The 14,753-nt window shown below is 57.8% G+C and overlaps 1 protein-coding gene across 1 annotated transcript; it reads left to right on the plus strand.

Moving 5' to 3' along the window:
* Positions 1–10,481: 10,481 nt before the first annotated feature.
* Positions 10,482–14,752, plus strand: LOC128785898 (protein PET117 homolog, mitochondrial). The gene is made up of 2 exons (XM_053938755.1): positions 10,482–10,621; positions 14,603–14,752. The coding sequence occupies exons 1-2, from the start codon at positions 10,526–10,528 to the stop codon at positions 14,750–14,752; spliced, it is 246 nt and encodes an 81-aa protein (XP_053794730.1). The 5' UTR covers positions 10,482–10,525.
* Position 14,753: the final 1 nt, after the last annotated feature.

The following is a 14,753-nucleotide window of genomic DNA, read 5'->3' on the forward strand; positions in this document are numbered from 1 at the left end:
TGGATTTGACTACTAAAATGTCTTTCATTTCACTCAGATCATTTGGGAGTGAGGAGGGAGAGATGGGATCAAAGAAAGAACCAGCCCTGTGTCGCTGTCCAAGTCACATCCCACCCCTTCCCAAAGGAACCCTGTGTGGGGCTGGATTGGTGGCCACGTCCGAGGGGCAGGGGACTCATCCCCCTCGTTCTGCAGGATGTCACTGCCAGCATCACCTGTTGATGTGGCAGCCAGGAGGGAGTGGGGACAGCGTGCCTGGGGACAAGGACCTGGGTGTGGGGAGCAAGGGGAGGAGCTGGGCTTGAGAAGAGCAGAGGGAGAGACACTCGGGAAAGGAGGTGTAAGGAAGGCACTGCTCAGGGGACAACAGCTCAGTTCGATCTGTGAGCAGGGAATGTTTCAGCTGTGATCCCAGGGAACCCTGCCCATTCTTCTTTTCCCCATGATCAGCACGATGAGGCTGCAAAGGGACGTGGCCTGGGCAGGGATGAGGGTTTGATTGCACAGCCCGTCAGAGCTGAGCATTGTTGAAAGGCACAGTCCCTCAGCAGTGCCAGGGCAACGCCTTCAGCACGGAATCCAGCAAAGGACCTTCCTGCTCAGCCCCCAGTGGCATCTTGTCCCCAGCCATCACTCGTCTGGCACGGGAATGGAGGTGGTCCAGCAGGTCCACCTGCAGGGGCTGGGGGTGCTCTGCCCACAAGGCTGAGAGCAGTGGCCCAGGACCCCTTTTCTGGCCATTCCTCATGATTTTGAGTCCAACCAGGCCAGACAGAGATGAGAGCCTGGCTGGTACAGCAGCTTGGCCAGGCAACCTTTGGTTTCCAGCTCCCAGAAGAACTCTGGTGAGGAGATGTATATAAGTTTACTGACCAGGAGAGGCCACAGTTTCATACCCTTGGGAAAATGGACCTTCATCTTCAGGGTCTGTAGTGTTCTTGACACACCAGGGCTGGGACACCTGGGCTGCTGCAAGTCTCCCAAAACCCCATCTGACACCCCCTTGGCTGGTGAGCCCCCACACTGCTCTCAAGATGCATTTTGGGAGAGACAGGGAGGAGTCTGGGTGTCAAAACACTGCCCAGACCTCTGCAGGACACACCCTGGTGTGACACCCATTCCCTGAAACGCTCCGCGTGTCCCCATCCGAGGTGGGATGGTGAGCACAAAGCCCAGTGCAGCACCCAGGAGTGGGCACTGCCAGGCCACCACGAGCCCCGGGGTCACATCCCAGCCCCGTCACAGAAGGAAAATGCTCTCATTCAACCGAGGCACGATTAGAGCCAGGGAGAGTTTCTCCTGTGCAGCCTTTTCCAACCTCCTGCCTTCTTGGATTACCCGGTGGAGGTCCAGCGTGCCACGGGGTCTTTCAGGCAGGACTGTGAGGACTGTGTCTCGAAAGCTCACAGAAAAGCACCGTGTCCCCCTACTCTGGAAGAAACCCTCTCCTCGGACACACGCTGCTTCCAGCCCCGGCTTTCCTTCCGCCTGGCTGTGTCCGTGCCGCAGCTCAGCATGTCTGTGAGGAGCCGAGGCGCTGCCGGGGACGCTCCGCTGCTGCCCGCGCTGCCCCGCACGCCCGCGGCAGCGGGGCCGCTCCCGGCTCCGAGGGCAGCTTCCCACCCAAAGCACGGCGTGTGGCTGAACACCGGCCGCGGGGCCGCTCCCGGCTCCGAGGGCAGCGGGATGTGAGCGCTGCTGGGGCGGCACGGCTGCCGGAGCGAAGCTCCTGCCCCGGTCACCCTCTGTGCTGCCGGCTCTGGGGCCCGGCCACTGGAAAGCCCTGTTCCAAGCCAGGTTTTGGCAGCTCTCCTGCTTAGATGAGGAAACACTTCACCGCAGCGGCAGGAGCCAGAGCGGCTCCGTGCCAGCGTTATCTTGGAAGGAGGGAGCAGCGGCTCTGCAGGCTGCCCCAGTTTGGAGGGCGATCTGCTTCCCTCGACTGAGCAGGGAGGGATGGAGAAGGTGCCAGCTGGGGGGAGATGCCTCCCCAGGCTGCGGCAGAACCTGCCCTGCCTGTGCTTCCCTGCCGCGTTTCAAAGCACCCCACCAGGCTGACTCACCGGGCTCCTGTCTCCTGCCTCCCACGGCCCCTGCCACTCCCGGCGTCTCCCTGTCTTTCTCCACCTGGAGCTCCACTTCCTTCCCACTCTCCCAGCGGCTCAGCGCTGTCTCTCAGGCCACCCATTCACTGTGGCTCTGCTTCCTCGGGGCACCCAGCATCCCCACGGGCTCCCACTCCCTGTGGAAACGGCCCCACTGTGAGGTCTGTGGTGAGTGTTGGACCTGAGCACCCTCCCCAGTGGTATCCATGGCCCTGTGCTTGGGGCAAGAGGCTGCTGCAGGATCCTGTGTGCCTCACACCCCCTACACATTGCCCAGCACCAGTCTGGGATGACAGTGACCCTCTTGGAGAGATGTCCACTCTCTGAAGGTGGTCAGCAGAGCCCTGAGCTCTCAGGCTGACATGGAAAGGTGATGAGCATCTCTCTCTGGAGATCTCTGAAGCCCCTTGCCAGTTTTGCCTGCATTGTCTAGCTTGGGTTTTTTTTTTTTTTGTTGCTTGGTTTCCTGCAATCCTACTGCCCAGTGTTTCCTCTCTGGGAACTTCCATGTGTTCCTACCAGCCTGATCCAGCAGCAAAGGTTCCAAAGGCAGTGAAATCCCACGAGTATCCTGCAAGTCAGTAGCTAAATAGTGGACAAAAAGCTACTCCCTCTGAATGTTTCCGCTGTGCTTCAAAATACATCACCCTTTTCAGACACCAGCAAATCCACATGGGCTCTAACTTCCAAAAACTTCATCGCAAGTCAGGGCCCCTCCAGCCTCTTCCAGTAACCAGTCACTGCTGGAGGTGGCCCTCAATGCCCTGTGTTTGTCTGGTGTGACCAAACCCAACAGCTGTGTGAACAGTGAAGAGATGTGGCAGCAGCCTCTCACCCTTCTTGCCCAGTTGCTTGGATTTTGGATTCTCTCTGGCAGGTCACAGGAAGCTTCAGCCAGGTGGGTTTGGCCACTTGAGCAGCTTCCCAGTTCAGTCTCTGGAGGGGGCTGCTGGAATGCAGTGGAAAGGATACCACGGGTGGTCTGCTGACACCCCACTGCCCGGCTTTATCCTTGGGCATTTTCCCTCCTTGCATTATGCACCATCAGCACACCTCCCTGTTCCCATTTTGCTGCCCAGCCTGAGCCTGCTTCCCATGCAGATGGGAGGTATTGCCCTGGAAAAGACACGTTTTCCCTGTCACTGGGATGCCCAGCACATCGGGAGGCACTGCCACCAGGATGCACTGCTCTTGGGATGCTCTGTGCACTGGGATGTGCTCCTGGAGGCTGGGAGCTCAAGACAGGAAGGCGAAGCCCATTAGCTGACTGGGATGACAAGCATTTGTAGGGGTTTGGGAAGACAGGGGGAAAGCTCTCCATGAAAAGCTGGTGAAAAAAGGCTGGATGAGCCACAACTGGAGGCTGACTCAGTCAGTCTCTTTCCAGGCTCCTGAAAATAATGAGTGTGCCTTTGAACCCCGTGCTTCCCGCAGCTGGCACGGCATGATAAGCTGTGCTTCCCCCCTCCCACAAGCCCTGCCATCTCTGCCAACCCCGGCCAAGCTCAAACCTCGGTGGTAGAAAATCCCCTGTCCCCTCCCCAGGGACAAATGGCACCTCTGGGGCCCCCCAAGGCTTCCTCATTCCTGCCGGGTGACGGCTGCCATAAATCCCATTGTATGCGTAGGGAGTTCAAGCATTTCTTTACCATTTCAGAAATCTCCAGGAGGGGCTAGAGTGCTGTCCGTGCCACTGCTCTCCTTTTGCAGGATTATTACAGTGAGAGAGAAGTGATAAGGGCAGAGAGGGTCAGCTGGAGGAAGGAATAACTGCCCCCAGCTGGGTGCTCTGGGACAGTCCCATTGCTGCACCCCTGCCCGAGCAGCTCCCTGGGGTTTTGGCAGCAGGAGAAAGAGGAGATGGTTCTGCTGCACTCCTCTCAGCTCCTCCCTGACAAGGAAGGCCACCAGGAGAGCCTTGGCCACGGGCATTGGTGATGCCAGCCTGGGCACAGAACGGTTCCAGGCAGGGCCAGGGCACAGGACAGGATGTCCCGAGCCCCGTGTCAGGCACCGCCTTGTCAGAGATGCACCTTTGCTGCTCCTCGTCCTGGCGCCACGCGTGCAGGGCAGGGCTGCTTCCAGCGGGGACCAGCGCTGCTGCTGGAGAGTCCCTGCCTGTGCCGCCCGTGCTACAGCACAGCATGTGCTCCAACACGCCCAGGACCAGCGAAACGCCGAGCGAAACGCCGGCACACACACACCCAGTGCCCGTGGGATGGCCTCGGGAGCACACGGGTGCTCTGCCCGCTTCCTTACAGCTCTGGTTCAACTGCTGAGGGGGCTCAGGGCTGGCTGCAGCACCCACGGGTGCCTCTGGCCCCTCCACACACACACAGATGTGCCCTCCTCTCCCTGCTGCCTTCATGGCTGCGGCCCAGGAATCGCCCCTGCCCACGGGAGAGCCCCGGGAGGGTGTGAGCTGGGGGCGCAGCTCACCCTGCTTTGGGGGCCAGGACCCCCCCACACCTCCCTGTCTTGCTGCAGCGTGACTGCAGAATCACCCTGTCAACACTTTGGGGCTCCGTGCACAAGGGTTTTGATCTCCCAGCGCCTTTTACAATGATTTCCAGGAGAGGAAGAGCCCAGCCCTAAGCCGGCAAGCACCCCTGCCCTCAGTTCTCGGCCGCGGGCAAGGGTCTGTGCAATTGCCACCAATATAATTACTACGTGCTGGGATTACACCCTCTCCGTGCTGCACAGCAAGCAGACTTTGGCCTCTGCCTGCAATTCGTGCCCCTCTCCGGGGAGGCAGCGGCAGGAGGGAGCCAGGCTGCACTCCCTGGGCTGGGTACCCTCTGCACTCCCTGTCTGGGTACCCTCTGCACTCCCTGTCTGGGTACCCTCTGCACTCCCTGGGCTGGGTACCCTCTGCACTCCCTGTCTGGGTACCCTCTGCACTCCCTGTCTGGGTACCCTCTGCACTCCCTGGGCTGGGTACCCTCTGCACTCCCTGGGCTGGGTACCCTCTGCACTCCCTGTCTGGGTACCCTCTGCACTCCCTGGGCTGGGTACCCTCTGCACTCCCTGTCTGGGTACCCTCTGCACTCCCTGTCTGGGTACCCTCTGCACTCCCTGTCTGGGTACCCTCTGCACTCCCGGGTCAGGTACCCTCTGCACTCCCTGTCTGGGTACCCTCTGCACTCCCCGGGCGAGGGGCAGGGACCAGCCCTGCGGAAAGCAGGGATATGGTGGGGTGCCAGCATCCAGACCCTCTCCTCCCTCCCCTGTGCTGGTGACGCCAGGGAAGGAGCGTGGGGTGTCTGGGGCCCCTCTGCCCCCCTGGCCGGGCCAGTCTGAGGTGTTGGTGCCTGTGGCAGCCCCACGCCTCAGCTGATTCGCCTGGAGGTGAGCCGCCGGTGCCCCCGGGGCTGGCTGCCCAACGTGCGATCACACAAGCCCGGCTATAAAACCAGCAAGGCTCCAGTAGCGGCCGCCCGGAGCTCCTGCCTTCTCGGCTGGAAGGAGGAAGTGCACGGGGAATTTAAAATCCAAAGTAACTGTTTCACAGGCTGCCCTGCAAATGGAAGGAAAGTTTCAGTGCTCCTTGCTCTGAATCCTGTCATCTTCCCCTCCAGTTTATCTTTACTCCATCATTCAAATCTCAGGACAATCAGATTTGCTTCCCTCCAGCTCCCTGGGAAGAACTATCAGAGGGCCCTGGGGCTTGTCTGAATGGGAGGAGCAACAAAACTCATCCAAATTGCTGGTGAGGACAGGTTCAGGGAGCTTTTTCTGCACAAGTGCTGAGAGGATGAGTTCCAGGGGCTTTCACTTCATTCATGCCCATCAAAAAATAAAACTCACCCAAGCCAGGCACACCTCCACCTGCCTGGAAAGGAGGCTGGCCTGGTCAAAATAAAGCATTTTTAATACATACACTTAATGAATTAAAACTATTTTTGGAGTTTCTGTGCACAGAGAAGCCTTCAGTCACCCCTCTGAATTACAGAGGAGGGACACAAAAGGTTACACGTTACAATTTTTTCCTGTGCATAATGCACTTCTGAGCACCAACAAGACGACCCTGCCAGCGAATCCTACGGAAACATTTCCAGCAGGGCCAGGGCGGCTGCCCCTGCACCAGCAGCGCCTACAGCGCCACAGGCAGCCCCGTCCCTCTTGCGGAGGGACGGGAACGATTCCGTTCCTTGGAAGGGAAAAGGCATCACGGCGAGATAAAAGTGCCTGCAACACAGCAATTAGCTCTTTTCGCTGCTATAATTAGCGCTGCCATAAGGAGAAAATCAATGCTAAGAGCAGCAGGCACAGCCTGCTCCCCTCCTCAGCTCTGCCCCTGCCCCGGGACCCTGGCAAAGCCGTGAGGCACCCAAGGCACCCAAGGCAGCCACGCTGGGCTGCACGGGCAAACGGAGGCTGGGCTGGGCTGGGCTGGGCTGGGCTGGGCTGGGCTCGGGCTGGGCTGGGCTGGGCTGGGCTGGGCTCGGGCTGGGCTGGGCTCAGGATGGGCTGGGCTGGGCTGGGCTGGGCTGGGCTCAGGATGGGCTGGGCTGGGCTGGGCTGGGCTGGGCTCAGGATGGGCTGGGCTGGGCTCAGGATGGGCTGGGCTGGGCTGGGCTGGGCTCAGGATGGGCTGGGCTGGGCTCAGGATGGGCTCGGGCTGGGCTGGGCTGGGCTCAGGATGGGCTGGGCTGGGCTGGGCTGGGCTTGGGCTTGGGCTGGGCTCAGGATGGGCTCAGGCTGGGCTGGGCTGGGCACACACACTCACACACTGACACACTCACACTGACACACACTCACACTGACACACACTCACATTGACACACTCACACTGACACACACTCACACTGACACACTCACACTCACACACTCACACTCACACTGACACACTCACACTGACACACACTCACACTGACACACTCACACTCACACTGACACACTCACACTGACACACTCACACTGACACACTCACACTCACACACTGACACACTCACACTGACACACACTCACACTGACACACACTCACACTGACACACTCACACTGACACACACTCACACTGACACACACTCACACACACTCACACTCACACTGACACACTCACACTGACACACTCACACTCACACTCACACTCACACTGACACACACTCACACTGACACACTCACACACACTCACACTCACACTGACACACTCACACTGACACACTCACACTCACACTCACACACACTCACACTCACACACTCACACTCACACTGACACACTCACACTGACACACTCACACTCACACTGACACACTCACACTCACACTCACACTCACACACACTCACACTCACACTCACACACACTCACACTCACACACTCACACTCACACTGACACACACACTGAGCTGCCTCTGCAAAGAGGGAAGGACAGGCAGCAGCTCACCAGAACGCCGGGGGGAAACCGAGAAAGCTTTCCGAAAACACACCTCCAGGGTGGTTTTGGAAATGGGCGTTATTATTTTTTGTTAGGTTGCAGTTTGATAAGAGAGGTCGGTTCCTCACACTGCGCAGGACGAACGGAGCAGGAGGGGGCTGTGATTCAGGACCAAAGCTGGAAATGGGCTGTGCTCGAACTTTTCTCCCTCCCCTTCCATATCTTGCAGGGTTTCCTTAGGCTTCAGTCCTTTTTCTTTTGCCACTAAGGCAAGCTACAGGCGAGCAGCCTGGATCCAGTTTCCTGGATTCTCTGGTGGCTAATACAGGCTCGAGCTGACACTGCCACCCCTTCTCTTCACAGGATGCCACCTAAAGTGACAACCCATGACCCAAAGCCCAGCCAGAGCTCCTCCTCATCCATCAGAACAGCTGGAACAGGGAAATTAACGTGGAAGTCTTACTGAGGCAGGGCCTGCAGTGCAGCCTTATCAAAGAGGGTGCCAAATGCCCGTGAAAGAGCGTGGAGGCTGGATGAGGCACTCAGGGGTGGCACAAGCTGAATTTTCTTTGAAATCCAGGATAAAAATGCCCCCTAAGGATGGACCGCAGATGTTATCCGAGATCATGATCCTGATCTGAGCTGTTTGCCCAGGGGAAAAATGGCCTTGAGCTTCCCGGTCTGGTTCAGGAGTGACCCAACCCTTTCCCCCTGGCGCTCGGCCCCACCGCCGTGAGCAAAGGAGGAACCGGGCAGGAAAGAGGGACCAAAGCTCTGGGCAGAGCACAGGTTTCACCAGCAGAGAAACCCTCCTGGTCCACCTCGCCCTCAGCTGAAGCCCATCCTCTGCCTCTCTGTTTGGGAGTCTCATGGACACAGCCACCAGGCTGTAAATCTGAAATCTCTCGTGTCCTTCTGCCCACCAGCAGCTGGGAAGGTTTTCCCCAGCAGGAAAACATCCTCCATTCGTGCACATCCCCTCTGGGCACTCCTGCCCTCCCACCTCCATCACACATCACACCACTTCCCTGCCTTGCAGCCGGGCTCCCAGAAAGGAAAATGGGCTTTTCCAAAAGGGCTTTTCCACATCGCGGCCGCTGCGAGCTTTGAAACCAGACCAGCCGCCAATGTGGGCTTGGAGGAGGCCCCCTCTCACGGCAGAGCACGGGGAGGGGGCAGAGCAGAGGAGCAGGGCCACAGCAGGGAGCCGAGCCCCTTGGCCAGCCCCAGCCCTCGGGAGAAAGGGAGGAGGGCAGGAACACCTGGGCCACCGGGCAGAAACCGAGATGCTGAAAGCCAGCCCGAACGCCGCCTGCTGCCCGGGGCTTTCAGCCCCTCCAGGGACTAGTGACAGCCTCGGCTGGAGGCCCTGGGCGAGCTGCCCCCTTCCCCAGGGCCAGGGGCTCTGTGCTGGCTCCCACCCACCCGGCCTGGGCTCCACCCCGCTCTCGGCACGCCGGGGGCCTTGGACCCCTTCCAGGCACTCAGGCACAGAGCCTAAAGGCAGTGAGCACGCCAGCGGAGCACAGCCACTGGGCTCCACTGAAACGTTGTCATTCCCGCTAATTTCACCGTTTATTTTAATCACGTTCGTCCAGCAGAGAGATGGAGAAGATTATAATGAGGAGGGATCAGCCTGACGTGCGCTTGGTTTCCCAGTTCCACTGCAGACAGGGCTGGGGATGGAGTAATTCTGTCTTCAGAGCACGAAAAACCGGCAAACATGAGGCCACACACTGAACAATGAGAAGAAACCACACAATTGAAGAGCAGCTTTCTGCAGCTGCTTCTCTCACGCAATTGGGGATTTCTGGGCGAGGTCTTCACTCGACAAAACCAGAAATGTTTCTTGCACGCACAAGAAACCTCCCCTGGTTGGCGTTGGCCGGCAGGAAGCTCCAGCGAGCATCCCCTCCAGGGAACAGCCCCGGGAGAGCCGGCACAGCTGGGCACCCAATCCCAGCGCCGCCGAGGGAACACAGGCCCAACGCAGGCCCGCTTCTAGGTTTTTAACAGCCCATGGCAGAGCTCCTGGCCAGCAGGGCGCGAGTGCCCGGCCCCGAGCGGCATCCCCACACCCAGGGAGCGGCATCATCCCCAGGGAGCAGCATCCCCACACCCAGGGAGCGGCATCCCAAAAACCCAGGGAGCGGCATCTCCATCCCCAGGGAGCGGCATCCCCAGAGATCTCCAACCCCGGGGATCTCCATCCCCAGGGAGCGGCATCTCCAAGGAATGGAGATCTCCAGGGATCTCCATCTCCATCCCCAGGGATGTCCATCTCCATCCCCAGGGATCTCCATCTCCATCCCTTGGGATTTCCACCTCCATCCCCGGGAACTTCCATCCCCAGGGATCTCCATCTCCATCCCCAGGGAACTCCATCCCCAGGGATTTCCATCTCCATCCCCAGGGATCTCCAGGGATCTCCATCCCCAGGGATTTCCATCTCCATCCCCAGGGATCTCCAGGGATCTCCATCGCCAGGGATCCCCAGGGATCTCCATCCCCAGGGATCTCCATCCCCAGGGATTTCCATCTCCAGGGATCTCCATCCCCAGGGATCTCCATCCCCAGGGATCCCCAGGGATCTCCATCCCCAGGGATTTCCATCCCCAGGGATCTCCGTCCCCAGGGATCTCCATCTCCATCCCCAGGGATCTCCATCCCCAGGGATCCCCAGGGATCTCCATCCCCAGGGATTTCCATCTCCATCCCCAGGGATCTCCAGGGATCTCCATCCCCAGGGATTTCCATCTCCAGGGATCTCCATCCCCAGGGATCTCCATCCCCAGGGATCCCCAGGGATCTCCATCCCCGGGGATCTCCATCCCCAGGGATCTCCGTCCCCAGGGATCTCCATCTCCATCCCCAGGGATTCCCATTCCCGGAGCCGTTTCCCGCTCCCGCCTCCCGGCGCTGCGCCCCGCCCCGCATCGGCGCTCGGCTGCCCGGGCCTGGCTCGCTGCGCTCGGCGCTCGTTGGGGGGCGGGGCGCGCCGCCTCACGCCGTGCCGCGCCCGCCCGGCGCTTCCCCCGCCGGCCATGTCGCGGGGCTCCCGCCTGGCGCTGGCCGTGTCCGCGCTGCTCTCCGCCGCCATCGTGGCGGCCGTGCACGTCCAGCAGCGCCGGGAGCTGGAGGTGAGTGCGCGCCGCGGGCCGCGGGGGGGAGCCGGCCAGCGGGGCCCTGCCCCGGCCTTCGCTGCGGCCCCGCCCCCAGCGCGCAGGCCCCGCCCCCTCACCTGGCGGCCCGGCAGGCCCCGCCCCCACCTGCGGGCTCAGCGCGGAGCCCCGCCCACCGCCAGGCCCCGCCCCGAGCACACGTGTCCCTGCTCTGTCCCTCCATCCCTCCATCCCTCCATCCATCCCTCCCTCCATTCCCCATCCATCATCCATCCATCCCTCCCTCCATCCATCCATCCATCCACCCATCCATCCATCCACCCATCCATCCATCATCCATCCATCCCTCCCTCCATCATCCATCCATGGATCCATCCATGGATCCATCCATCCATCCATCCATCCATCCATCCATCCATCATCCATCCATCTATCATCCATCCATGGATCCATGGATCCATCCATCATCCATTCCCCATCCATCCATCCACCCCCCATCCATCCCTCCATCCCTCCCCTCAGCTCCTTGTTGCCTAAGCCGTGCCCCAGCTCTGTAGGCACTGTGTGTGCCCAGCCCGGCTCCCGAGGCCGGCGCTGCCCCGGCTGTGCTGTCCTGTTGGCACTGCCCCGGCTGTGCTGTCCCGGCTGTGCTGTCCCGCTGGCACTGCCCCGGCTCTGCTGTCCCGGCTGTGCTGTCCCGCTGGCACTGCCCCTGCCCAGCGCTGTCCCGCTGGCACTGCCCCGGCTCTGCTGTCCCGGCTGTGCTGTCCTGCTGGCACTGCCCCTGCCCAGCGCTGTCCCGCTGGCACTGCCCCTGCCCAGCGCTGTCCCGCTGGCACTGCCCCTGCCCAGCACTGTCCTGCTGGCACTGCCCCTGCCCAGCGCTGTCCCGCTGGCACTGCCCCTGCCCAGCACTGTCCTGCTGGCACTGCCCCGGCTGTGCTGTCCCGCTGGCACTGCCCCTGCCCAGCGCTGTCCCGCTGGCACTGCCCCGGCTCTGCTGTCCCGCTGGCACTGCCCCTGCCCAGCGCTGCCCCGCTGGCGCTGTCTCCACAGGCCAGCCCTTCCCCGCGTTTTGCTGCCTCGGTGCCTGTGCTGTTAGCTCTGCTAGCTCTGCCAGCTCCGCAGTGCTGTCCTGTGCGTTTCCCCTCGGGGGCACACAGCAGCGAGGAGCTCAGGTGAGGCTCGCTGGAGGCGCTGCCTCCCTCTGCAGCAGCCGGCGTGCAGGGCAGGGGGGATGTGATCCTGCAGCCTCCTGCCAAGGCCGTTCCCCTGGCAGTGTTCCCAGGGCTCTCCCCTGTCCGGCTGTGCTGTCCCACTGGCGTGCCCTGTTTTTCCTCAGCCCCACAAGCGCAGCCTGCTGGAGGACAGGCAGCCCCGAGCTGTGCTGTGCCGTGCCCCTGTTAGGTGTATTTTATCTATAGCGCCCCTGCTCCCCTCTTGTTCTGCCAGGGCAGGCGCAGCGCAAGCTGTCAGAAGCACCGCGTGGTAATTGAGCAGGGCGGTTCTCTGTGCTATATTTACAAAAATCAGGGAATTCCTGGCAGGCAGCCTGTGTGCCAGAGAGCCCACAGCCAAAAGGTGTCAGGTATGACCATGGTGAGTCCTAAAGCAGAGCAGTCCTGCCTGGGACTAAAAGCTGTGTGGTTGTGTAAAGCTGTGCTGTGTGGGCAGTGGGTGTGCTGGTTTGGACCCTGCTGATGAGCCCGGGGTTCTGTGAGGGCACACATCTGATCCTTCTCCACTTACATGCAAAAAAAAAAAAAAATCTGGAAAATGCACGCAGAAACAGCCTGTGTTAAATGGCACTGAGGCAGTCAGGAGTTACAGAACACCAGGGTTCAACTTCCCCATCCCTAGCCCAGCTCAGCTGGCTCTTGCTGGGGCTTTATGATACATTCTGTAATTAGAGGATTATATTTTCTTCCCCTCAAGAGATTGTCTCTGTCAGGGCTTGAGAGGGATGGAATTTGGAGGATGAGACTGGTGTGGGTAAGGAAAGAGGCAGGTTTGTGTGAGCAGGAGTTGGAGAACACTGGATGGCACAGGCAAGGAGAGGATAGTTGGGATCTGGAGTGGCCACCAGCAATGGTTCAGCACTTGCCAGAGCTGATGGATGCTCTGGGTAGATCACCTAACATATTTTAGGTAGATCACATCACATTTTTGTAGCTGGCTGCTCTCTAATTCAGTGTGCCTGCCTTGAGGCACTGAGGATCTGGCAGGAGGAGCTGCTAAAGGCTCCTAAAGTAAACTACAGCTGCAATTAATGGCAGCTGCACTTTGAACAGGTGCTGCAGAGTAAACATCACCCTTGGGTGCTTCAGTGGGACACCTAAACTTCATGGATCTTTTTGACCCAAATCCTTGGCTAATACCTATTCAGAAGGGCCAAGGCTCAAAGCTTATGTTTTGTAAATTAAATTGGAGATTTTATTTTTATAATTCTTCATGGCCAAGTCAAGCAGTAGTTGTTTGGCTTCATGTTCAACAGGTCCAGTTATTTAGATAACATAATGGAAATAAATAATGTGGATGTTTTACACTCCTGGCATCGAGATTATTTCAAGTTTATCTTTATGCAGATTAATAAACGTTTGACTTTTGTAAATTGATGTGCCAGGCCCAGAGTGATTTGAGCTTGCACATGCTTTTCATGCCTGCAGAAGACAAGCAGGGCTAACTTCCAAGAACTGAGGAAGATGAGGAGATGAATTTGTCATAGGTCTTTGTCACTTGTGACACTCAAATTCTAAAGGTGTCTTTTGCAAAGTGTGCATTTTCAAACACATCGACCATCTGAAAGATGGCAGGGTTTTGTGAAGGATTACCTTGCATCTCCCCACATCTTTATTGCTATTAACTAATAGTAATGTAATAAAGAGTTTATGAACTTTGTGTTCAGTTTCAAATTACTGATTCCTAGTAATCAGTAATTACAGTAATTCGTAGCCTGAGTTCAGTTGGTGGAAGCTGGTGGGAAGGAACTGGTTTTATTAGATTAATAATTAAAAAAAAGAGTTTTGATTATTGGGTGACATATGTGTCTGTGCATTTTCTTAACAAGATAAAATTATTTCTTTAAACATTTCTGTTTCGATCTTGACAGGAGAAATTATTGCATTTGAAGTGTGCAGTCATTGGCATGCTAGGTGAGGAATAAAACCCTGTAATGACTTGACAAATAATAGTCATAAGCATCCTCTCAAGTGACTTCAGGGTCAGCTTTCAAATGAATTATTTGCAGGAGCATTTTGGCATCATTCAAATGGGTCAAATAAATTATTGATCTTTCACCTAATTATCCAAGTATCAATGTGAGTAAAATTGTCTAGGTAAGAGAGAGAGAAGCATATAGAGGAAGCAGCTGGGATTTTCTTAGGGCTTTTTACACCCATTGAGGGGTTGAAAGCTGCTGGTGTTGTGTTGCACGTTATGCATTTATTTATATATGTGTTATATATTTACATGGTATATAACGAACATTTTAGGTAAAGGGGATATTTGTGAAGCAAGTGCCTTGCTTTTTCAAGAGTTTGGCATAAGCAGGCTGTGGGTATTTTTTTAAGATTAAGACATGAGCAGAAAGAAGCCACATGCCAGTTTTTCTTGAAGTAGTTTCCAATTTGTCACAAAATTGCCTCTAAGCAGGGAAGTTTTGAGGAGCTTATTCTGATTTGGTAAAGATTTAGCTCAGAGATGACAGGATTTTTTGGATCACATCCACGCTGCATGGCACGGGAATGACAGGCTCCTAGCTTTTATTTGCTTTTATTTACTAAGCTTTGTCGCTTAGTAAACCCAGGCATCTGGAGCGAGCGCAAATAAAGCACTCGGTGCGGTGATGGTGGATACTGGCTCCCGAGGATTCCAGAGCCTGCCGAGGCAGCGGAGGGAGCAGCCCTGCCGGAGGGGCGCAGCCTGGGTGGGCTTGGTCCCGGTCAGCGTCCCCCGGGCTGCGATAAGCCCTGTGATAAACCCTGTCCTTTGTGTTTCCAGAGGCTGCGAAGTGGCGTCCTCAGAGATCTTGAGCGTCAGAATCAGAAAAAGGAGAACGTTCGCCTGTTAGAAGAGCAGATTGCCCTGACAAAGCAGCTCCTTGAAGAGAGAGACAAGGCGCTAATGGAGAAACCTTCCCAGCAGTCCTAGG

The sequence above is a fragment of the Vidua chalybeata genome, chromosome 3, assembly GCF_026979565.1.
Source record: "Vidua chalybeata isolate OUT-0048 chromosome 3, bVidCha1 merged haplotype, whole genome shotgun sequence".
Classification (NCBI taxonomy): domain Eukaryota; kingdom Metazoa; phylum Chordata; class Aves; order Passeriformes; family Viduidae; genus Vidua; species Vidua chalybeata.